The sequence below is a fragment of the Equus przewalskii genome, chromosome 4 (genome assembly GCF_037783145.1).
Source record: "Equus przewalskii isolate Varuska chromosome 4, EquPr2, whole genome shotgun sequence".
Lineage (NCBI taxonomy): Eukaryota > Metazoa > Chordata > Mammalia > Perissodactyla > Equidae > Equus > Equus przewalskii.
The window spans coordinates 74360969-74387846 of record NC_091834.1 but is presented as its reverse complement, the minus strand read 5'-3'; the positions used below and the strand labels follow the sequence as shown (position 1 = coordinate 74387846).

The following is a 26878-nucleotide window of genomic DNA, read 5'->3' as shown; positions in this document are numbered from 1 at the left end:
GGTAGTATCAGAAGTTTGGAGCAGGAAATAACAAATTAGCTGCTTTCCAATATTGCTTGTAATTTATTCAGAAGTTTTATTTTGAGGAAAAGGATCTTAAAATCATTCTAAGTCTGATTTTGTATGAACAGACTCAATGCAGTGCCTTTCTGTCTTTTGTAAGTGGCATGTAGCTACCATTATTCCCAGAAAGCCCTCTTAAGAATTAGAATCATGAAGCAAACAAAAGGAAAGGAAATAATGAGACATCACATAATTCCATTACTCATTGCAGAAACAAGGAATGCTAAATAAACATTTCTCACTTAAGCAAAGATGAACTGCTGGTGTTAGTTTAGTTTTCTGTCCCCCTCTTTGCCATCTTGTGTTTCATACAGGTCCTTTTCTGAAAGGGGAAGAACTTTCTCCAAGCATCTTAGGCATGTAAAATCAAATTATCATAAAAGTCTTTCATTAAAATCTACAATCTTGAACTTCATACAATTGGAATCATACAGAATGTGCTCCTTTGTGTGTGGCTTCTTTCACTCAGCATGATGTTTCTGAGATTCATCCATGTTGTAACATCTATCAATACTTCATTCTTTTTTATTGCTGAGTAGTATTTCTTGTGTGGTTATAACACAATATGTTTATTTTCTTGCTAATGCTATTTGGATTGTTTCCAGTTTGGGCTTATTATGAATAAAGCTGTTGTGGCCATTCTTGGGTAAGCTTTTTCTAAAAAAATAAACTCATTTCTCTTCGATATATAATTGGAATTATATATATAAATAACTGAATCAGAAGATAGATATATATTTAAACTGGTAAACAGTGCTCCAAAGTGGTTGTATGCAGTTTGCAAAATAATATGCGGTGATAGAGGTCAGAAAAATAGTTACTTCTGGGTTGGAGGGCAGTCAATGGTGGAAGTGGATATGAGGCAATCTTCTGAGATGGTGGAAAGTTCTAGCATCGTGGGTGGTGATCACATAGGTGTATACATAAGTGAAAAGTCATCCAGCTCTACACTTAGGACTTGTGCACGTTACTATATGTAATTTATACCTCAATAAAATAAGATTTTTTAAAAACCAAACCTTCAATCCTGTGCCATCTGAAGCTGTCTTCTCTTACTTCAATCTAACTTATATAACATTTTACTCGCCTTTTATCATTCTGACCCCTCCATTCCCTCTACGCATGCTTATCTAAAAATTACTTACTAGTTTTGCCTAGTAAAAAGAGAAAATAGAATCTGATTATTTCTTATTAGCCTTTCAAGTATTAAGATGGTTCAATACCTCCTCTAAATCTAACCTTTTCTAGAATAAATACTTCTAGGTCCTCAATGGACATAATCTTCAGAATTTCTCACTTATTTTTGTTATGAAGCCATGGGTGATTTCAAAATATGAGAATTAGAAATGAAAATAATCCTCTAAGTCCCTGAAACCTGACCAGGGGGGAGCCCAGGGAAAATGTGCAGTCTCAGGCACTACGGCCACTACACCCCTTTGAAAACCAGCTTGGACGGCCCTGCTGCTGAGCATCTGGAACCCCTAATCTGTTTCAATGATCCTGTGGTCAACAAAATCCCCAGATCCTATTCAAACTGATTTCAGCCAAAAACAGGTCTTCTTTTACTTAAGCCATAAAAATTTTTGAACCTATAAGCAGGATTTCACTTTTGTCTCTATTAAATTTTAAATCTTAAAATGAAATCTAAACCACTAAATCTTAATGGTTTCAGAGTATCATTCCAACCTATTGGTCACTGTGCTGACTGCGTCTCCCACCCACAGCTTTGCTTCATACAATTCATACACATACCTTTCTCCCCATACAATCATTGTCATCATCAAAATTACTGCTAACATTTAAGGGCTTATTAAGTAAGTGCCAGGCACTGATGTTAATCACTTACACATTATCCCATTTCATCCTCAGAGCAACCCTATGAGATAGCACCTACTATTAGCCCTGTTTTATAGACGGGAAAAGTGAAACATAGAATGGTTAAGAAATATACCAATATCACTTAGTTAGAACAAATATGAGCTCCCCAGAACATTATGATTTTTAACTGTGCTTTGTTGTCTACAAGGCCTAACTTAAAAAAATACTGAGGGTGGCAATACCAAAGAGAGAATCCAGAAATGGTATTCTATAGATGACCCTAAATTTGCAACAGCCTGCAATGATATATGTGCAAACATTTACTAATGGTTATAATGGGCATTATATTATACCATTTATATCATTAAATTATACCATTTATTAATGGTATAAAAGGTATTATGACCACATTTCTCCATGTTACCTAAAAAGATAGCATTCAAAATATTATCAAACATTTTATTTAAATAAAGACATAAATACTTCTATGGCATTTTTCTAATTCAGAAATATGAAGAAAAATGGCCATTTAAATTAATCGGAAACATTTAAATACTATTGTATAGACTACAAATATTTTCACGTCCACTACCTCATCTATTTTTTTTTTTTAAAGATTTTATTTTTTTCCTTTTTCTCCCCAAAGCCCCCTAGTACATAGTTGTGTAGTCTTCGTTGTGGGTCCTTCTAGTTGTGGCATGTGGGACGCCGCCTCAGTGTGGTCTGATGAGCAGTGCCATGTCCGCGCCCAGGATTCGAACCAACGAAACACTGGGCCGCCTGCAGCGGAGCGCGCAAACTTAACCACTCGGCCACGGGGCCAGCCCCTACCTCATCTATTTTTATTAGGCACAACTTTCTCAGTAAATCCATGTTGGATCTTCAATCATCTCTTTCTTTCCTAAGTGTTCATAAACCACATAATCATCTCTTTTCGAATTTTGTTGGGATTGATTTATTTGCTGAAATTCTAAAGAAAAAAGAATCAAAAGTATTGAGGGGAAACAGAAAACAGGAATGAACAGCTGTATGTTTTTATCAAATTATTAACGTATTACTTTCTTCTCCAAATCATAGTACTACAAGATAGATCAAAGAATTGGACAACAGCACATGACTGTGAAGGTCATCCCTCAAAAATCTTTTATTTACAGATGAAGAAATACAGGTCCAGAGAATCCAAATGATATACTTAAGAGTTGTCTAACTAATTAGTGACCGAACAGGTGATACTGCCCAAGTGCTACTTGCCTTTATTTTCATTTTCTTATACTTTCTTCATCATTTTCCTGGGAAAATAGCTTCACAATTAAAGTCTTGAGACTTTTGCTTCCTCTAGAGTTTAGCCAACACCTGCTTACAGGTTTCTATCTCACTTTTATGTATCTATTTAGCTATTTGTCATTCTGATCTTTTCACATACTTTAATCATTTGTTTTTCCTTTACATTTTTTTCCATTGGGAATAACTATAATTTCATCTTTTGGAATCTCCCATCCTTCTTGAACAGTTTTCCACTTAAAAAAAAAAAATCCTCTGTATTTCCTATGCCAAACAGTGTCAGCACAAAGTCATTTATTGAATCTCCATTTATGGGTTTACATTTATCTTTCCTTTGAATTGAAAAAGGGTGTAGCTTTGGCTTTTTATTTGTTTTTAGATTCAGGGAATATGTCTATGCCTAATGTTCCCTTCTTTTACTATTATGAGCCACAAGATAACATGGTCTCCTTCTCTTAAAGGTCTTCCCTTTTGGTAAGAATGAAATCCAGGGTATTAATTACTCCCAGGGTTTGTCTACTTTAGTAGTAATTAAAGTGTCAGCAAGGCAAGAATTTATCAGATGCTTTGCTTTTAGCAAATGAGACTTGTAGATCTATACAGGCAGGCATTCACATCATCTACTCCACGGTCCCCAAATACACAACCTTTAAAGACTAGGTGGGCATTCCACCTGTTCCCCACATTCTATGTTTTTTCTTCTCGTGTCATTGTTATGACTCAGCAGAAGTAGATAGCTGTTGATGGATTACATGAATCCTGCCAGGCTTTTAACCCATGTCTCAGTTACATTCCCCTGAAAGACAGATTATCTAAGAGTTATGCTGGGTATACACAAACCTCAATTTTCTGTAGTTAAGACATCACAGGAGAGTGAATGAAATTAAGTGGCATAGTTTAAAATAGGAAGTTTTAATCACCTGGGAAATAAAAAAGTTTCTACACTGGGATTCCCTTTTGTTGTTTAAAGAAAAACCAGGAGGGAGAGCCAAGATGGCGCTGTGAGTAGTCCTCTTTGTCTCTCGCCCTTCGAGTCTACAATTATTTGGACACTTATCGCTTGACAAAGGATATCCAGACAGCATCTCAGGACGTCTGAGACACCCACGCAACTATACATCGGAAGGCGGATGGACTTTCCTCCGGGAGGATGTGGAAATAGGTGAAAACTCTCCGACCCTGACGGGCAGCCTAGTACCCGCAAGCGGCTTTCTTCCAACGGACGCCCCCAGAGGATCCACACACATCTAGGGCAGGAGTGAGAACACAACAGAGGAGCGACGGTGGAAACAGGTGACCAGAACCCTACCTAAACCCCCCGCAATTACTCCTAAACGCAGAGGGAAACTTTGGAGTTGCACACCTGAGCCCGCGGGGAGAGTCTCTCCCGGCCATTGGCGGGGAGACCCAGCCTGGTGCTCGGGGCACCCGGAGGGTCCCAGAGAGAGACACGGAGGGCACGGAGGTCTCCCAGCTGCTGTTGCCCGCCCCGTGGGACTAGGGATTGCCGGAGATCTCGGAGAGGACCGGGGCTGGGGGAACTTTCAAAGGCTGGTTCGGTGACCCGGAGGGGAAGCACCGGAGCTCCGCCCGGGCAGCAGACAAAACTCTCTGTCTGCCATTAGCAGAGGGGCCATGCTGAGCACTCACGGCTCCGGGAGAGGCCCGGAGAGAATCCCAGAGGGCGGGGCGACCCCCAGCTGCCGTTGCCCGCCCCGTGGGGCTAGGGATTGCCGGAGATCTCGGAGAGGACCGGGGTGGGGGAACTTTCAAAGGCCAGTTCGGCGACCCGGAGGGGAAGCGCCGGAGCTCCGCCCGGGCAGCAGACAAAACTCTCTGTCTGCCATTAGCAGAGGGGCCACGCCCAGCATTCAGGGCTCCCGGCAGAGGCCCGGAGAGAAGCCCAGAGGGCGGGGCGACCCCCAGCTGCCGTTGCCCGCCCCGTGGGACTAGGGATTGCCGGAGATCTCGGAGAGGACCGGGGCTGGGGGAACTTTCAAAGGCCAGTTCGGCGACCCGGAGGGGAAGCGCTGGAGCTCCGCCCGGGCAGCAGACAAAACTCTTGGTGTGCCGTTAGCAGAGGGGCCACGCTGAGCATTCACGGCTCCGGGAGAGGCCTGGAGAGAATCCCAGAGGGCGGGGCGACCCCCAGCTGCCGTTGCCCACCCCGTGAGGCTAGGGATTGCCGGAGATCTCGGAGAGGACTGGGGCTGGAGAGAGTTCCAGAGACCCAGCTTAGTAGCCTAGGGGGAAACCCTACAGGCTCACAGCAGCCTTAGGGAAAGCCTCTGCACAGCACCAGTAGAAGGCACCCAGCCGCCAGCCACAAGGCTGGAAGACCCCAGGGCAAAAGCAGCATAGCTAGGTGTACTAACCACAGACTGTAGAAGATGCCAATAGCTCTCCTGCGACCCATAGAGGACAAGTGAGATTTGGTGGGTGCCGACAGCAACGGAGCGACAAATATAAGTGATCCCACCCTTGGCCGCTGGAAAAGCCCATAACACCGTTGCAGACCCCAAGGAGAGAGCGCATCTAGGTGGGCAACAACAGTAGGCACCTGCAGCCTGAAGCCCCCCTGTGACGGCCCCCACGGCAGAGGAGGGAATCCAAAGGGCCACTGTGGCTACGAAGAGGGGCCCAGGCCCAGTTAGCAATTACGGACAGGGTTCCTGGTTGGTGAAGTATAAACAGCTGCTCCCCCCACCGCAGCAGCTGAAACAAGTGAAAGGAGCAACTAAACTCTATCTCCATGCGGAGGCACAAATCAACATCATCAAGCAATATGAAAAAATACATTAAATCTCCAGAACAGAAAGAAAGTAACAAATACACAGAAAACAATCCCAAAGAAAATGAGATATATAACCTAAATGATGATGACTTCAAAACAGCCATCATTAGGATTCTCAATGAGTTAAGAGAGAATTCTGACCGACAACTCAACGAGTTCAGGAGCTATGTCACAAAAGAGTTTGATACAATAAAGAAGAACCAAACAGAAATATTGGAAATGAAGAACACAATAGAGGAGATTAAGAAAAATCTAGATGCTCTGAACAGTAGGGCCGATAATATGGAGGAAAGAATTAGCAATTTGGAAGATGGCAATATAGAATTGTTGCAGGCAGAGGAGGAGAGAGAAGCAAGACTTAAAAGAAATGAAGAAACTCTCCGAGAATTATCAGACACAATTAGGAGATGCAACGTAAGGATTATAGGTATACCAGAGGGAGAAGAGAAGGAGAAAGGGGCAGAAAACCTATTCAAAGAAATAATGGCTGAGAACTTCCCAAATCTGGTGAGGGAGATGGATCTTCAGGTGACAGAAGCCAATAGATCTCCAAACTTTATCAATGCAAGAAGACCAACTCCACGGCATATAGTAGTGAAGCTAGCAAAAGTCAACGACAAGGAGAAAATATTAAGGACAGCCAGGCAAAAGAAACTAACCTACAAAGGAACCCCCATCAGGCTATCAGCAGATTTCTCAGCAGAAACTTTACAGGCTAGAAGAGAGTGGAATGATATATTCAAAAATCTGAAGGACAAAAATCTACAGCTGAGAATTCTCTACCCAGAGAAAATATCCTTCAAATACCATGGAGAAATAAAAACTTTCCCAGATAAACAAAAATTAAGGGAGTTCATTGCCACAAAACCTCCTCTTCAGGAAATCCTCAGGAAAACCCTCATTCCTGAAAAATCCAAAAAAGGAAAGGGGCTACAAAACCAAGAGCAGAGGAGATAAGTAGAAGGACAACAACAGAGAGTAGCAGCTCTACATCAGAACAGATTAAACCATGGGACGAGAAACAAAGGAAACTGAAGAAAACCGGAAAACAAGACACAAAATGGTAGTGGTAGGCCCCCACGTCTCAATAACCACTCTAAATGTAAATGGATTGAACTCCCCAATCAAAAGACACAGAGTGGCAGGATGGATCAAAGAACAAGATCCAACAATATGCTGCCTCCAGGAAACACACCTCAGCCCCAAAGACAAACACAGACTCAGAGTGAAGGGATGGAGAACAATACTCCAAGCTAATAATGAACAAAAGAAAGCAGGTGTCGCTATACTAATATCAGACAAGGTAGATTTCAAAACAAAACAGATAAAGAAAGATAAAGAGGGACAGTATATAATGATAAAAGGGACTCTCCACCAAGAAGACATAACACTTATAAATATATACGCACCCAACACAGGAGCACCAAAATTTGTAAAGCAACTCTTAATAGAACTAAAAGAAGACATCAACAACAATACAATAATAGTAGGGGACCTCAACACACCATTAACACCAATGGACAGAACATCCAGACAGAAAATCAACAAGGAAATAATAGAATTAAATGAAAAATTAGACCAGATGGACTTAATAGATATATATAGAACACTTCATCCAAAAACAGCAGGTTACACATTCTTCTCAAGTGCACATGGAACATTCTCAAGGATTGACCATATTTTGGGAACCAAAGCAAACATCAATAAATGCAAGAGAGCTGAAATAATATCAAGCATCTTTTCTGATCATAATGCTATTAAACTAGAAATCAACTACAAGAAAAAAGCAGAGAAAGGTGCAAAAATGTGGAGACTAAACAACACGCTTCTCAACAAACAATGGATCATTGAAGAAATTAAAGAAGAAATCAAATATTATCTGGAGACAAATGAAAATGAGAACACGACATACCAAATCATTTGGGATGCAGCAAAAGCAGTCCTAAGAGGGAAATTCATCGCAATACAGGCTCACCTCACTAAACAAGAAAAAGCTCACGTAAGCAACCTCAAACGACACCTAACAGAACCAGAAAAAGAAGAACAAACAAAGCCCAGAGTCAGTAGAAGGAGGGAAATAATAAAAATAAGAGCAGAAATAAACGATATTGAAACAAAAAAGACAATAGAAAGGATCAATGAAACAAAGAGTTGGTTCTTCGAAAGAATTAACAAAATTGACAAACCCCTAGCCAGACTCACCAAGAAAAGAAGAGAGAAATCGCAAATTAATAAAATCAGGAATGACAGAGGAGAAATCACAACAGATACCAATGAAATACAAGAGATCATAAGAGAATACTATGAAAAACTATATGCCAACAAATTGAACAACCTGGAAGAAATGGACAAATTCCTAGACTCCTACAATCTCCCCAAACTGAATCAGGAAGAAATGGAGAATCTGAATAGACCAATCACAAGTAAGGAAATAGAAACGGTAATCAAAAACCTCCCCAAAAACAAGAGTCCAGGACCAGACGGCTTCTCTGGAGAATTCTACCAAACATTCAAAGAAGACTTAATACCTATTCTCCTCAAACTGTTCCAGAAAATTGAGAAAGATGGAGAACTCCCTAACACATTCTATGAAGCCAACATCACTCTGATCCCCAAACCTGACAAGGACAACACAAAGAAGGAGAACTACAGGCCGATATCACTGATGAACATAGATGCAAAAATCCTCAACAAAATTTTGGCAAACCGATTACAGCAATACATCAAAAAGATTATACACCATGATCAAGTGGGATTTATACCAGGGACACAGGGATGGTTCAACATCCGCAAGTCAATCAACGTGATACACTACATCAACAAAATGAAAAACAAAAACCACATGATCATCTCAATAGATGCAGAGAAAGCATTCGACAAGATCCAACACCCATTTATGATAAAAACCCTCAGTAAAATGGGTATAGAAGGAAAGTACCTCAACATAATAAAGGCCATATATGATAGACCCACAGCCAACATCATACTCAATGGACAAAAGCTGAAAGCCATCCCTCTGAGGACAGGAACAAGACAAGGGTGCCCACTTTCACCACTCCTATTCAACATAGTACTGGAGGTGCTGGCCAGAGCAATTCGGCAGGAAAAAGAAATAAAAGGAATCCAAATAGGTAACGAAGAAGTAAAACTCTCGTTGTTTGCAGACGACATGATCTTATACATAGAAAACCCCAAAGAATCCACAGAAAAACTATTAGAAATAATCAACAACTACAGCAAAGTAGCAGGGTATAAAATTAACGTGCGTAAATCAGTAGCATTTCTATACACTAACAATAAACTAACAGAAAAAGAACTCAAGAACTCTATCCCATTCACAATCACAACGAAAAGAATAAAATACCTTGGGATAAACTTAACCAAGGAAGTGAAGGATCTATACAATGAAAACTACAAGACTTTCTTGAAAGAAATAGGCGATGACATAAAGAGATGGAAAAACATTCCTTGTACATGGATTGGAAGAATAAACATAGTTAAAATGTCCATACTACCTAAAGCAATATACAGATTCAATGCTATCCCAATCAGAATCCCAAGAACATTCTTCACAGAAATTGAACAAACAATCCTAAAATTCATATGGGGGAACAAAAGACCGCGAATTGCTAAAGCAATCCTGAGCAAGAAAAACAAAGCCGGCGGAATCACAATCCCCGATTTCAAAACATACTACAAAGCTACAGTGATCAAAACAGCATGGTACTGGTACAAAAACAGGTCCACAGATCAATGGAACAGAATTGAAAGCCCAGAGATAAAACCACACATCTATGGACAGCTAATCTTCGACAAAGGAGCAGAGGGCCTACAATGGAGAAAAGAAAGTCTCTTCAACAAATGGTGCTGGGAAAACTGGACAGCCACATGCAAAAGATTGAAAATTGACCATTCTTTTTCACCACACACCAAAATAAACTCAAAATGGATCAAAGACCTAAAGATTAGGCCTGAGACAATAAGTCTTCTGGAAGAGAATATAGGCAGTACACTCTTTGACACCAGTTTCAAAAGAATCTTTTCGGACACTGCAACTCCTCAGCTGAGGGAAACAATAGAAAGAATAAACAAATGGGACTTCATCAGACTAAAGAGCTTCTTCAAGGCAAGGGAAAACAGAATTGAAACAAAAAAACAGCTCACTAATTGGGAAAAAATATTTACAAGCCACTTATCCGACAAAGGGTTAATCTCCATAATATACAAAGAACTCACACTGCTTAACAACAAAAAAACAAACAACCCGATCAAAAAATGGGCAGAGGACATGAACAGACATTTCTCAAAAGAAGATATGAATATGGCCAATAGACACATGAAAAGATGTTCATCATCGCTAATCATCAGGGAAATGCAAATCAAAACTACACTAAAATATCACCTTACCCCCATTAGATTGGCAAAAACATCCAAAACCAAGAACGACAAATGTTGGAGAGGTTGTGGAGAAAGAGGAACCCTCATACACTGTTGGTGGGAATGCAAACTGGTACAGCCACTATGGAAAACAGTATGGAGATTTCTCAAAAAGTTAAAAATAGAAATACCCTATGACCCAGCCATCCCATTACTGGGTATCTATCCTAAGAACCTGATAACAGATATCTCAAGAGTCCGTTGCACCCCTATGTTCATCGCAGCATTATTTACAATAGCCAAGACGTGGAACCAGCCTACATGCCCAGAAACTGATGACTGGATAAAGAAGATGTGGTATATATACACAATGGAATACTACTCAGCCATAAAAAAAGATGAAATTGGCCCATTCACAACAATGTGGATGGACCTCGAGGGCATTATGTTAAGCGAAATAAGTCAGTCAGAGAAAGACGATCTCTATATGACTCCACTCATAGGTGGAAATTAGTATATTGAGAAGGAGATCTGATCGGTGGTTACCAGGGAAAAGGGGGGGGTGGGGGGAGGGTACGAAGGGGGAAGTGGTGTACCCACAACATGACTAACAAAAATGTACAACTGAAATCTCACAAGCTTGTAATCTATCATAACATTAATAAAAACAAAAAAAGAAAAACCAAATTCTACTCTTTTGTACTTAGTGGTTGGAAAGCCAAGCAAATATCTCCCTAAAGGATAGCATTCTGCAGCTTCACAGTGTCTGAAGTCACCTCACCAGTCCTCTAGAGTGGCACTCCACTCCTTCATGTCTTAGTGCTTTCACACTGTGTGTTTATCTGTCAACTACTTCAAATCAGAACAGGGCAGAGTATTAATCCATTGTGCCACTCTCTCCACTTTGTGGTCAGACTGAAGCCCTTCCTCTGCTGAAATTGCCTCCAGGTCTCTCCATGGCCTGTAGAATAAAATCTAACCTAGATCCAAAACTTGTCTAGGTCTGGTCCCTACCTCACTCACCCAATGCATCTCGACCCTTTGCTGCAGCTCTCCTCAATGCCTTTGCTCTGGGGGATACTTGGAGTTCTCCACATAAGCCATGTCAATCCTGCCCCTAAATCTTTCCATTTTCTCTCTTTGCCTCCAGCACCTTCACTGTCTGGCTCATCTCAGACCCCATCTCCACCAAGAAGGCTACCCTTACTCCTCCTGGGTGAAGCGTCTCTTCCATCTTGGGTTAAACTCTATCGCCGTCTTTACACTTTACAGTAATTGTCTGTTCTCTTATATCCCTCTCCTACTTACATGGTGTGCTTTAGTAGTAAAAGCTGTGTTTCTTCATCACTTTGTACCCACAACACAAAACAATATCTGAAAACATAGTTGGTGGTCAGTGTTTGCTGAATGAAATCCTAAGTTAATGTATTAACATCTGAAATCACTTGATATTAGCTTCCTTCAATATGCAAACATTTATATATAATATAGCCTCTGGGAGCCAAAAGTGACCAGTGTTGATGGGTGTTTGAAGAGGGAGTCAGAAACTTGTTATTTCTCAACATGCTGTACACATTCTAGTAGAATGTATGAAATTGTACTGGTGCTCTAAATCTAGATGTCTATCTGAAACAGCAGTGGAATGAAAAAGTAGGGCAGCAAGAAAGCAGGAGTAAAAGCTGAAACAAGGTTGAAGAAAAGAAGAATTTTTGGCCAGAAGCAAGGAAGGCAAACCACACCTCTTTTGGCTCCCAAGGACCCTTTATGAGAATGATGCTGCTGAAAGAAAAGGTCATCTCAGGGAGAATGACTCTTAAGTTTTCAAAAGTCATAAATGGCTCATAATAGCAAGTTTGAAATTCAATGTAATAATCTTGGGAGAGATTCATGTAATTATGAGTAAAACTCTCCATTTGAGGTGTTTCAGAAAACCATGGGGCAAAACTTTAGACAGAACAATCTTTTCAGTGATCATCTTTTTTACCTAATTTCCTCTTGTTCATCTACAATATTAATAATCAAGACGTAATTAAAAAAGGATCGTTACTCTTCCTAAGTATGAGATAGGTCAATTGAGGGTCAATTTCATATCTATAATTCTAAAACCTGTTTTCAAGTGTAGCACCAGCAGATAAGTGCCAGAGAGCCTCACAAGGAGGACACTGTCATGAAGCATCTCCATCTAACAAGTCACTCATTCACCACAGATGTTATGAATGTCTAACTAGCACATGAGTGTGGAGAAGAGGAGGACACAGGGCTTGCTCTCAAAGGGTTTCTTTCTCTGCACTTCCCACAACATGTTTCAAATAGATTCACTGAGCACTGATTCATCCCAGCTTGACTTACTATAGGTTGGTTTTTGTTTTTGTTGTTTTTAACATCTTTCTCCACTAGACTGAAAGCTTCTCGGCAATACAGAATAGATCATATTCATCTCTGAATCTGGAAGCACCTAAAAGTTAGTTTCTTCAACATAAGAGTTTGATAGATCCTTGCTGAATTTGAAAAAAATTAACGTAATTACTCTGTAATCATTTAAGAGGATGGAGTATCAAGTGTCCCTTTCCTTCGTCAGGGAACAAGTTGATATACTTGAAGTGTGTATTAATCCAACATATGTGGCCTTGACAGATGCTTTTGGAGCCACAAACTGATCAAACAAACAAACAAAAACTAAAAACAATCAAACAAAAATGCAGCCCATTTCTCCTTCCTAACCTGTTTGTGGACTGTGATGTATTATTACTGTCCCATTATGTGATGCTGTCCTCCATGTGGCTGTCTTCAATAAAATTTCTGTTTACTCCTGTTTATGATGTGAAGCAAAGAAAACAACAGAAATGTAGAATTGTCCTTGGATTTTTTTTTTTAGTTCTAGACAGCGTGAAGTCTTTTTGTCCCACCTTCAAAAAGCCACTCCAAGGTCCCCTTTCAACCAAAGGGGAAAACTTCACTGAAGAAATAAAAAGGATTGATATACCAGAATCTCAAAAAGATGTGCCACCTGGGAGTTCAATGATTCAATAGGGAAATACTACATGACCTTAGTAATTTGGAGCCGGGGGAGGGGCAGGCAACACAGATTCAACTACACCCAGGAAAATTCATTTTATGCTACAAAGCCAAACACCAGATGTTATTTGCAACTTTTGGATTGGATTACCCCAGAAAGTCTGTGTCAGAGGGCCCTTCTGAGGCTGGCGCCCTGGAGCCAAACACGGCAGTTTACGTGATGGTAATGGTGGCTGGGGAGGGATGTCACCTTGGTAAATTATGATAACTTGGCAATAAGGACTACTAAAGCCATAAATTTAGTGGGTTTGTTCATGTGCCAACTATGTGAATTACAGATGTATGCATTCATAAAATGTCTTCCATCATCAGAGACAGTAGAAGCTTCTTATGCATACTGTCTTTATTGAAATAACATCTATTATCAGAACTCCTGCTCATTGCATGTATAGTATAACAGTCAATCATTTTGTAACCTCAAAGGCCTAGTCCTCCTGACAGATCTACCTCTTGGTTTCCAAGTCAGCAGGGCACCCAGTGCAAAGCTATACAGGGCCATCCTTTCTCAGTGACTTGTGCTTACTGGTCTGAAGCCATAACCCATGACATCAGTGTTAATAATTATTTTCTTCTTTGAAGCGGCAATGTGATTCATTTACCCATCTTTTACACAAGGATCCTTTTTAATATCTGCTTGATATCCTTGATCTTTTCCATAAGAGCCAGCCAGGGAAAGGAGCTGGACTAGGCTTGGAGTCTGCCGCTAGGGAGTGACTGCATTCAAACCTTCTTTCTCAAATGCAGCCTAATTTTGTAGTAGATTTGTTTCAGAAGCGGCTTTTGCCTGTGGCATCAAAACTCACATCTATATACTTAACTGAAAACGCTGTTTTGGAGGTCTGAACAGCTGACACTGACAGCCTGAATACAGATTTTATTCACTTATCCTCCTGGTATCTCAAATCCCTCTTATTCTTGCCTAGTCCTCAAACGTAAATGGAAAACAGCCTACCCAAAAGAGAGGGTACGCAGTGAGCATTTCAAAGGAACTGTGAGGATAGTTGAGTAACTTGTGCTAGTTATAAGGCCTTGGGCAATGAACAAGGTTTATGAAATTTCTACTTATAACTATGTGCTGACTCTGCAAAACAATATCAGCAAAAAGCTTATTCTCTGAATAGTCTCAGCATAGAGTAATTCCCTAATGCTTTCTTTAGAACTTCTGTTTTCAATCTACTAAGATGAAAGTATTGCCCCCAATGTTAATAACATGTCCAGTTCTTAAAAGTATACCCTCTGCACATTACCAGATGGCAGATAATAATGCTAATTTAGGATGGGCTGGATGGCATCAGTAAAAATGGTCTTGATATAGTTGTTGCATTTATATAGCATTTGTGACTATAAAAAAGGCCAGCTATCGCTCACAGGGAAGTTTCTGCCCCCAAATTTAGGGCAATCAACAAATGATCCAATGGAGTAAATATCCAAAAGAGCTTGGATTTGTATTTCCATTGGTGCAAATTGCCCCAAGGCTGAAATAATTTGTCTTTTAATCAGGAGTGAAAATCCCTGGCATTTTTTTCCTCAGCTTTCCAAAAGTTTAAGAATTATTTATAGATAAAATTAAGCATTTCCATTCTTATCAAATATTTGTACATATGTCCTATTAGAGCCATAATTAATTTTAATAACAGGCCATAACACTATCTTTGGGGAGAGGGGCACAAGACTGGGCTCTTATTCTCTCATTTTAATTGGCATTTTTATATATAGCTTTCTATTTGAACAAAATTAACTGAGAACAGTGGTGAAGTTCAGGAGTGGTAATCTTGGCTCTTTATAACAGCTAACAGTTACTGAACTCTTACTGTGTACCTTACACTGCTCTAAACACTTAACATGGATTAACTACTTTAATCCTCACAACAAATTCCCAACTGTGTGATCCTGGGCAAGTTACATAGCCTTTCTAAGCCACAATCCCATTTCAAGAGAAAGAAACAAAGGCTTAGCAGGTTAAGTAATTTGCTGAAGTTCACTCAGTTAGTGAAAGGCAGAGCTGGGCTTGATCTCAGCAGGCTGGCACCAGGGCTAGGACTCTTCACCATTATCCTTGACTGCCTTTGGTGTCCCCAGGGATCACTAACTACAGACAGACAGAACTAGACGTTCCCAAGGGTACCTTGTAGCACTCACATTCACATTCACTTGCTCTATGAGATCCTTCTAAAATTGAAATGTGCAAACGATAATGAATAAAAAAACGTATGAATTCTTTTCCACATTACCACTTTAATCTTTTAGACTTAAGTTTTCAACCTAGGTGGCCTATAAATTTCTTTGAAAGGCAATCCAAAGCTTGTAACAACTTTAGTAATGGCTTCTAAAAGAAGGTTCTGATGACTTAATGATCTTAAAAAGATTTCTGTCTTTATAGCTAATGTATGACTGAAGAAGAGAGATGATAAATCTCAAAGTAAATGAATACCATGCATTAAATCCCCTTTGTGACTAAAGAAATCAGGCACAAGTTGATTGAAAATGGAAAACTCTATTTGGAAGACAGTTTCAGAAAGATAAGCAAATACAGATATACCCAGTTCTCAAGGAATGATTAAAAAGGAATCTTAAAACACAATTTGGCATCATTGAAATTCTGCACCACGGCTCCAGCCCGCCTACTTCATGCCTTTGTAAGAGGAGAGAGGGAGGCAGAGTAAGTCACTTCAGCAAGGCTTACATTTATGAAAAACACATGCGCTTTCAGAGCCAAGCAGATCTGGATTTGAATCCTAGTTCTTCAGTTTTCAAAGAATGTGGTCTTGAAAGTTACTTAAACTCACAAGCCTCAGTTTCTGCCTCTGCTAAAATGGAATAACTACCTCCCTGCAAGGTTATCGTGAGGGTTACAGGTAATGTGTATAACTTCTTTGGCACATGGTAGCTTCTCAATAAACTGTAGCTAATAATAACAACAAGAATGGTGCCAGTGACAACAATTAAAAAATACTGCCAACAGCAGAAACAGTGGAAGTGTGATGGTTAAGACCATGGGCCTGGAGTCAGACCACTTTAGTTTTTATCCCAGCTCTCATTTCCTCATAGAATTCACATCTTACTGAACAAGGACTGTTCTCAGTTTCTCTCTTTGCTCTCACATCTCCAAGGCTTTACTTTGGTATCTTAGGCTCTTTATTTGAGCAAGTTACTTAACATCTCTCTGCACTAGTTACCACAGCTGTAAAACAGGGCAAATAACACTACCTACCTCACATGCTTATGGTGAGAATAAATGAGTTCAACCACATAGGGCTTAGAAACATGACTGACCCTGACACATTATAAGAACTCAATAAATGCTAGCTGTTACTGTTGCTGTTATTTTTGTCAGTTCATGAAGGACACTCCAAAACAAGGACCAACTTCCTGGATAAAAACTGCCTACCCATAATTTGGTTAACAAATTGGAAAAAAGGATAAAAACTCCTGAATAGAGCAAGACAGCAATTTAGGTTAATGGCTAGAATAATCTAACATGAGAAGTTATCTTAAGGGCAAAATCAAAATTAGACTGAAGATGATAAGGAGGTATGACCAATTAACTGGTAATCCTACTAGGGATCCAGGGTACCTCACTGTAAAAGACGTTTGTGAATGTCACTTTAAAAAAGACTCAAAGCCCCCCCAAAAAAATGGTGAAGAAAAAGAAGAATGAGGCAAAGGGAATACATGTTGCCTTTCTCCTTTCCTCAGAACATGTTGTTTTTTTCCCCTTTGCCTTGCCACATTTCTAAATCCTTTCTGCAAAGGTCAGGAAAGCAGCACTAATCCTATTGTGTCACTCCCCAACATACTACTTAAAAAATTCAGCCACCTAGCAAATGTAATAAAGAAGGACTGCTGTACCCACAAACCATCCAAGAAACAGCAACCCAACCAGAGCATTCCAATTTGCAAAGATAATATAATCCTGGCTGCTTTGGGTGTGGCCCTACAGAGACGGATAGAGAGGCTGGGATTCAAAGTGCTGTCTCCAGCATCTCATGGATCAGAATGATGACATCTGAATCAGGGTGAAGAATTGGGTGCCCCTAATTGCTGTCTGTACTCCAAGTCGTCTAAAGCACCCACTTCCTCACACAGGGCCAGATAACAGGGCAACAACTCGGTCGAGGTCCTTTGTGTCTCCAGGAAAAAGCAGCAGGGATGAACTCGAAAGAGTCCATTTTATGGTATGGAGTGAGGAACAAGGGGCAGGCCTTTTTAATAGTCTTGTGTGGTTGCAGCTCACTCCTCAAGAACAGTAACTTCAGCAGCCACTTCATTATATTTCTACTGTAAATGACACAGGCCTGAGCCAAGTCTGCACCAAAACACCCTCCAAAATTCAGTTGGGGCTAGGTCATCTGCAGTCTATTGACAAATGCTGAACTTGAAACCCCTAACGAGGCATCTCAGCAACAGCATGTGTCCTGCCTCTAGTGAGGTTCTTTTTCCATGAATAATGAATAAGGACATCATCTCTGTTGCCAGGTGTACAACATAAACAAAGCTCAACACAAGGGCCTTGGTATGGTGAGTTTATTCATTTGCAACAAAGGAATTTGCAAAGTGCAAGCCAAGTTTTAGTGGAGGGTGGGACAGACTATTGTAACAAATAACGCAAACATATATTATCAGAATCTAATAAATCAACTTTCAGTTGTTATGGAACAGAGGCTATGCAATGGGATAGACTGAGATGGCGGAAAGCTCCAAAATTCGTTCATTTCTTTATTTTACAATCAGTCTTATACAAAGCTGATTATTTCTGTAATGAATGAGATATTCATGACAGGAGACTTATGGGACTTGAGATCCCAAAAGCTCTATTGGTTAATCCTTTTTCTTAAGCCTTGATGTATCAGGTTGGGTACAGTTCAGCACTGGGGATGAAAACATTAGAAGCTTGCTATGGCATTAATGGCTACAGGGTGGCATTTGGAAAAGTGCATGGCCACCTGAACCCATGTGCATGGTACTGGGTTCCTTTGGTACCAAAAGACCCTCAATGTATGAGCATTTTGCTTATGAGGTAGCCTCATGACTTAGACTCCCAAAGTCAGCCAAACAGTGAGATTCTAACATATAAACAGAAAACAAAAGTCAGCTGACATGAAAGCCAAATAGTTCTTATTTTGTTTACTATAAAGTGAACTACAAATACTTTTCTCTCTTTCTAAAATCAGTTCCATACTAGGTAGCATATATCTTGTCACATAGGGTGCTCATGTTTGCACAAGCCAAGTGATGCCATCACTGGCTGAAAGCTTTTAGTTTCCATCAATTTGAGCAAGAATTAACAACAAAATAAAAAAAAACAGTCTCACAATGCCTCACTTCCCCTAACTGTAGGGGGTAACAACGCCAACCTATTTCAAAGATTCCTTAGGAAGAATTGTGGGTCAAAAATCACACCCAGATAGTATAGTTTCCTCTATATGTCTGATGAATTCCTGGAAATTCCCGAAATGAATAATTCTTTAAATGCACTAAAGATGCTTACTAAAGAATGAATATTTTATAAAGTAAAAAATGTAATATAAGTAATCACTCCCTAACATTCATTTTACAAACAAACATGTTTATTTTGGGGAGAGAATTAATAAAGTAAGGCAGAAGAGTATGCAGTTCTGCAGAGATTCCAGTAGCTAGGTCATGGCATGCACTGATGTGGATAATTTTTGTACAATTAGTCAAATAGTGAATTCACGGATAATGGCAATATGAGTAGAAGTGTTTTCAAATCTCTAGGATGCCAGTTTATTTCTCTGGTTTATTAAGAACAGGTAAAATAGAATAAGCTCATGGGTGAGTAACCAGAATGGCAAACGGACTTCAAAGTCCCTCATGTAAAGAAATGAGAATATCCTGCTAATGAGGAGAAGACCTGAGATGAAAGGGGCATGATTTTATCTTCAAATATTTACTGAGCTGTTACAAGAGGTGTAGCAAGGGCTACTAGCTGTTCTATATTGTTTCAAAGGATCAACACAACCAACAGTTAATGGTCACAGTCAACCAATGTAGGGTCACAGCAGTGGCTCGAACAGTCAGCACGGTCCCTACAGGCTACGTGCTGCCTGCAGAGGTTCTGAATGATTCCTGACCACAGAAGTAATAATGCAGAGCATGTGTAACTCTTGTTGACAGGGAGAGGGTGAGGGTACCTTGTTGGGTGGAAAAGAGAAAAATGCAGCACAGGCCACTTGACATTTCTGGCCCCTACTAACCATGAAATTATGAGATTCTATAAAATGCCATCACAAAACTGTAGGTGAAAATTCTGTAAGAGGATAGTTATCAAACTGCTGTGCTATTTGAAATGATCCTTCCAATCTAATGATTGAAATACATCAAGAAGAGAGGAATACTCAAGTAGATAAAAATACCCAAGGACTTACCATCATACTTTGCTAAGACTGCCTGAACATCAGCATATGCTTGTAGTTCCAGAAGGGCTTCTAAAAGATTTTCATGGATGTTGAACATGCTCAGCAAGGGGAACTCCTTCATTAACTAGGAAAGAAGAAACCAAGGAACAATTAGTACATATTTCTTATTTTTCTAAAAGTATAACTAACACTGAATTGCAACATTTATGTAATATGAAAGTATAATATAATTTTCAAGAGTATAGTTAATACTGAATTATAAGCATTCACACCTATTATTATTTTGTAAAGCATTAAATGCTTAAATTTTTTCCTACTATTTTGAAAAAATGGCAACTTTGAATTTGTGAGAAGCTAAGGTGGGAGAAAATCCAAAAAAGAGGTGGTTCATAAAAACCGAGGAAGATGCTTAGACGTAATGTTCAATAACGTTAAAATGCCATAAAGGCCAAATACGATAAAGGTTGGAAACTCTCTCATTTGTGTTAACAGTTGAACTTCATCAAGAGCAGTTTGGATGGATGCCAGAGAATAGAAGGGTAAACAAGTAGGGACTACTCTTCTGAGCAGCCTGGTGACAAAGTTAAGGAGAAAAAGTAGGAAAATAACTAGAAGGTGATAGAGGCTTCGAAAGTTTGTAGGTAGATAGAAAGTGGTGGAAAGGAAGTGGATGTTCAGGAATTCCTCCCTGGCGGTCTTAGTAAAACAAGAGTCAAGATCATTTTCTGCAACTGAGGGAATAGGTGGCAGGGAGGAAGTTTGAAGATGGGAGTGAAAATTGTAGAATAGCCACAAAGGTGAAAACTGGTTAGGGAAACTATCAAGGACTGCTAAGGCCATCTTGAGGACCTAACAAATTGAAGACTATGAATTCACGGAGGCTGCAAGTGGCATGTTTGTCAAGTTTTAGCAAATAGTGCTCAGCAGCCCAGGTGCAGTAGCAAAGATGTCAAATGATTAGGTTGAGCCTGAGAAGATTGAATTAGATTCAATGAAAAGTCAAAGGGCAAGAGAGTTGACTAGCGTGGGGAAAGAATTATTAAAGGAAGGGCCTAAAGGTTCTAGACAGGATGAGGAGGAAGACAGATTCAAAGGGAATTAAAAGATATAATATTGAAGTTCCCTGGAAAGCAAAGAAAAGAAGAAAGGACCAAGAATTTCAGAGCAAAATCTCATTTTAGAGAAGGGTAAATCTCATCTGAAAGATAACCAGGTTCTTTATAAAGCAAAATCTTATGTACATACATACATACATATACATATGCACACATACACCCACACATTCATGGATATATAGGTGTATACATGTATAAGCAAAATCTCATATATATACACGTGTATACACGTATATGTGTATATGTATTGTGTGTATATCTATTGATGTAAACATCCTCTATTTAATTTCCTACATGGATAACTGTTTTGCATTATAATATAATGACCTCTAAAAAAGTGAGAACTCTTCTTTTGATGTCAACATCTTTAAAGCAATTGTGCTGAGAGAAATACTACTCAAAAATAGACTAATTTAATACTCAAAAACAGGCTAATTCACCATTAAGCAAGAAACCAGTGGACACACAGCATTGACTATCCACTTCTTCCTACATTAGAAACATTTGCCATATTGTTTTGTTTTTTAAAGCCAAGAATCATTTAGCATATCTCTAAAAATAAATAATTTTCTGCAGCCCCAAAGAGCATCATATTACCAATGAAAAACACCTATCAAAATGATTATGTGTTTAATAAGACCGAACCCCCTAGAGACAGCCTGCAGTATTTTCATTGCTAGTAAAGGAAGTGAATAAGACTATACTACAAATTTTGATGTTCTGTAACCAATAAAAGCATTTCTTGTTCTGGTTCACTTTGATTCTGGTTGACATCACCCTTTGATTTTTTTTTCTCTTTCTAATTAGAGCTTGTTAGAATTAAAGCTCTCTGTCATTCAGCATTTGGCAACACAATAAAGACATTCTCTAAACTGTAACATTTAAACATTTACCATTTTTGACCAATTCTTCAGGTAAAGGTCAAACTTAAGGACACAAGCCATATTCTGTAATTTTAAAACTGCAATACTAAATAGTAGTATGCTGAAGCTTAAAAACTGAGAGGGGAGTCTTATTAAAATTCAATGAGATTATGTGTGCAAACACAGGGGTCTCGTCTTGTTTAAACAGAATTGAAGTAAGATGCTAGGAGTTTGGGCAGCAGTGCTTACATTGGAAGCTTGGACAGAGTATACCGTGTCCAAAAACATAATCACCAACAAAAGGATTTTAAACATGGCAAACAGCAAATGTTAGAGAGGTAATCAAAGTCATATGACAATGTGGAAATTTAGCTCTCCTTGTTTAATATAAACAAGAAGAAAAAGTGAACCTCCCTGGGCCCCATCATACTCCAGCTATTGTCTTGCCCTCTCCAGCCCTTCACAACAAGCTATCTTAGAAAAAGCCATCAACACTCTACTCCCTTGGCTCCTGTTACTCCTCACCACACAGCTACAATCTGGCTTCCAGCCGCACAATTCCTCTGAATCTGCTCATTCCACATTTCAGGTGACTTAAATTGTTCCCATGGATACCCTCCAGTCCTTTTCTTGCTTGACCTCTGCAACATTTGACAGTTTGATGACTTTCTCCTTGAAACTCTTGTCTCTCTTGGCTTCTTCAGCACCATTCTCTTCTGGTTTTCTTCATACTTCTCTCCTAGCTCCTTCTCTAGTTTCCCCCTTGTCTCCTATTTAGGAGTAAGCAGTCTCCTCAGTTCCATCCCAATGGCTCTTCTCATAAACACTCTGATCTCTAAGGCGACTTTCATGTCCAAGGTCTCGGTACCACTGGTGGATCTTTGTGAGGATGGCTCCCACATCCTCACACCCTGCTCTGACCTCTCTCCTAGGGTATTAGATCAATTCATAAACTATCTCCTTAACAATTTTATCTAATACACCTAATCCTGGGCTCATAAATTTCCCACCCCCAAGCCAACCCTTCAAATCTGTTCTTCCCCCTTAGTATTTCCTATCTCAGAGAAAAGAACCATTAACTCCTGTTACCCTCTTCATCCTACCCACGGCAGCCAACTGAGAGGTCCCCAAACCCCTGAATTACTAACATATAAAAGTGCCCATAGCTTTCATCAAGTTTGCAGGAAGCTCTGTTATGCAAACAAACAAATAAAGAACAAACAAGTAAACACCTTAACAATCATTACTGTTTCCTCTTTTCTCTGACCTTATGGCCAGTAGTTTAGCTTATGCCCTCATACTTGGTCTATATTGCTCAAATAACATATTTGTTCTGCTTCCCTCTGGATCACCTCTTTCCAGTCCACCTTTCACGCTGCAGTCTTAATGGCTTTTCAAATACATACACTTGAGTCCATCATACTCCTGCTTAAAAGGCAACCACTGACATTGCTGGATCTATCTCAAGGAAATAGGCAAAAGTGAATACAAATTCACAAACAAGACTGTTTATCACAACATTATTTATAATGGTGAAAATTGCAAGCAACTTAAATTTTAACCCATTATGAGGCATTTAAGCATAAAATACAGTCATCTTTTGGGATATTCTAAGTAGTCACTGGTAGTCAAATTCTGAAATAATTTTTAATGGCATGGCCTGGGAAATGCTGACACATAATGTTACATTAGAAAAAGCAGGATACAAACTATATTTTACAATAAGGTCATGCTTTTCTTCTGTATCTATGCACAGAAAACACAGTTGGTTAGAAATATACCAAAAGGTTTTAACAGTGGTTATTTTCGGTTAGTGAGATTAAAAGTGATTTTTATTTCTTCCTTTGTATTTTCAATATGTTCTAATATTTTTAAAAGGAGTATATGTACATTCTATAAATGGAGTAGAAAAAACTATTTTTAAGAATATTGACTTCTCATCAAATTCGGGATATAAAATCCTTAGGATGGCAAACACAGCCCCTCATGACCAGTCCCTGTCTACTGTGCCAGCATCATTTCTAGCCACTGCACTACACACACCATGCTCCCGCCATAGAACAGCTTTCAGTCCCTTAAATAGGCCACATTCACTTGTGTTTCTAGCTCCATGCTCCCCCTCCCTGAAGTATTCTCCCTTATGCCTCCTTGGGCAATCTGGCCAGCTCCTCAACTTCCAGGAACTCTTATCTGCCCTTTGACTCCCGGTCTCTTATCCTCCTTCTGCCAGGTTAAGTACTCCTGCCCTGAACTCTCAGAGCACTTGTCAGAATGGTCTACTGGTCCATCCTCCCCAAGGGCCTGGGAAGAATGTGAGGGCAGGAACTCTGTCCTATCGATAGATTCTTGGTCACTCTCTGACTCATCACAGGTGCTCAATACATACTTCATGAATGCATGCATTTCAAAGGCTCTTTAAAGTTCTCTTCCTTGGGGTACATATTATATGTGTGCTGCAACAGGCCTACTTCAGTTCCCTGGGTTACATATCCCTGAACATGTTCCTCTACCCTTTAAAATCTTCCAATGACTTTCTATTATCTACATTTTGGAAAAGATATAGCTAGAACCCATAAGATTTGATTCAATGTATGGAAGAATTTTCCTACACTTACAGCTGTCTGTAAATGGATTAAATGGTCTAGAGAAGTCTCCATCACTGGAACTGTTCATATGGAGAGGTTGGTTGCTGAACAGGCATGCTCAAGAAAAGACCCAGGACCTTTCAAATCCTGTAATTTCAGGGAAAAACTTTCCAGCAACTAAGCCTAACTCTCAGGCCCTCTCTCAGCTCAGTGCCAGACGTCTCTTGCCTCTCCTGTCTTCTACAGGATTAAACTCTAGCCTTGTCAGACCAGACTATTATATACCATTCCCAGAATTCTTTCTACAGTTACTAGCCACTGTGTTTCTGCTCAAACTGTTCTCACCACCTGGAATACCTTTTCCCTTCATTTACAAGGCAGCCTGTCAAAATCACCCCACACTCCACAGCCCAAATCAAATGCCACCTCCTAAAGTCACAGCCTCATGGAAAGTGAGAGCCAGAAGAGCCCATGGAGATCATCCAAACACCCTCCTCAGTTTACAGACGAGCTCCCTCCCACCCCTGCTCCACCAAATAACAATGAACCTGCAAATTTAAGTGATTCAGCCAAAGCTAGTGCTGGGACTATGATTCAAACCCAGTCATCAGTAATCATTCCAAATTTCAACACATCAGAACCCCCATCTCTGGTCTGCCAAGTCCAGGAGAACAAATCCATTCTGCTTATGCTTCTCTGCTACAACACTTACGAACCTGTGTTGTATTGTGTTTACATGAATATATGAAGACAGCTGTATTACAGAGGAAAGAGCCCTCGATTTGGAGTTAGTCCTGAGTTTAAATCCTACCTCTACCACTTACTACCTGGGTGACTTTGCACAATTTACTTAACCCCGCTGAGCCTAGGTTCCCTCATCTCCTGGGTCTCAGCTCACATGGCATCTTCTCAGACTCTCTCTACCACCCTATCTATGTCTTCACCACACTCACATCACCATTTCCTACTGCTTCTATCACATTCTGAAATCATCTTGTTTATTTATGTGGCTGAATATCAGATAATTTAAAAAGCAGAATGAAAAAGAATTAAACAGAATCATAACAGGCAATATTCTTATTACAAGGGTCAGCAAATTTTTTCTTTAAAGAGCCAGAGAGCAAATATTTTGGGCTTTGTGAGCCATATGGCCTCTGTTGCAACTACTCAACTCTGACACTGTAGTATGAAAGTAGCTGTGGACAGTACGTAAATGAATGACTTAGGCTATGTTCCAATAAAACTTTACTCACAAAAACAGACAGGAAACCAGATACGGCCCGCAAGCCTTAGTCTGCCAACCCCTGGTTAACAGGAATAAATTTAAAAAAACAAAAGGTCTTCATATAAAGAGTTTCATGGTGATATTACACCTGAAAAATGTAACATCTCTCACACACAGCTGGTTTGGCAGACCATAGTAAAATGAAAAAAGGCCTGCCCTACAACGCAATACTTCCTCTTCCAGCTCCGTTCCCTAGAGACCATTCACACAAGTTTCCGAGGTGTCACACACTGGGACATTCACACAGGATGGGGAGCACTCTCAGAAAGAGTGGAATGGGTAGATCAAATGGGGAATACTCGTATGGCAAATGCTATTCCTCAGGCAAAAGGAATGAGTTAAGCTTAATAAATCTTAATGTAGACAAATATCAAGCAGTTTTGAGTGAAGAAACACTCTGTAGAGAAATATGCTGTAGAATATACCATTTAATTTAATTTGTAAATGCACACAAAACAATTCCTCATGTCGTTTATGGGTATATATTATGGAAATGTACGAAAGCAAACTGAAAAAACAAACTTGCTGGTGCCTCAGAGAAGGTGAATGGTGTGAGTGGTGTTCACATGGGGTCTATAGCTTTAGTTTTATTTCTATTCAGAAAAGAAGGTGAACAAAGATGACAAAAATTTTTAATTATTAATCTATTACTATTTATTATTATTTATAATTAGTTTGGGGTAGTATGGTTCTTTTTAATATTATTATTCTTTTTTTTCCTTCGTATTTTTAAAGTTGCTTCCTCAATCAAAGGAAGTCTGTTAGTTGTAATTCCTCAAGTCATGAAGAGTTCAATTTTCATCACTTAGGACTTTGATTTGTTTTCCTATTTTCTTTTCTTTCTTTCTTTTTTTTTTTTTGAGGAAGATTAGCCCTGAGCTACATCAGCCACCAATCCTTTTCAATCCTTTTTTTTTTTTTTTTTTTTTTTGCTGAGGAAGATTGGTCCTGAGCTACCATCGATGCCTATCTGCCTCTACTTTATACATGGGACACATGCCACATTATGGCTTGATAAGTGGTGCATAGGTCCACACCCAGGATCCAAACCAGCGAACCCTGGGCTGCCAAAGTGGAGTGTGCAAACGTAACTGCTGTGCCACCAGGCCAGCCCGTTTTCCTATTTTCTAATTGCCTTTCAAGGCAAAAATATTTCTTCCCATTGTGGGTTTGACTTTGTACCTCCTTAAAGTATTGCTAGAGTCTAAAAAAAGGTCAATGTCTGGCTAAAAAACATTTAGAGAA

The 26878-nt window shown here is 39.7% G+C and overlaps 1 protein-coding gene across 23 annotated transcripts in view; it reads right to left on the bottom strand.

Annotated features, from left to right (window-relative positions):
- Positions 1 to 26878, bottom strand: part of ST7 (suppression of tumorigenicity 7) — a 257760-nt gene that overhangs the window by 41097 nt on the left and 189785 nt on the right. For all 23 annotated transcript variants that reach the window (XM_070616384.1, XM_070616382.1, XM_070616361.1 and 20 more), the window contains one exon: positions 19795 to 19909. In XM_070616384.1, coding sequence (XP_070472485.1) covers positions 19795 to 19909 — 115 coding nt within the window. The remainder of the gene's footprint in view (positions 1 to 19794; positions 19910 to 26878) is intronic.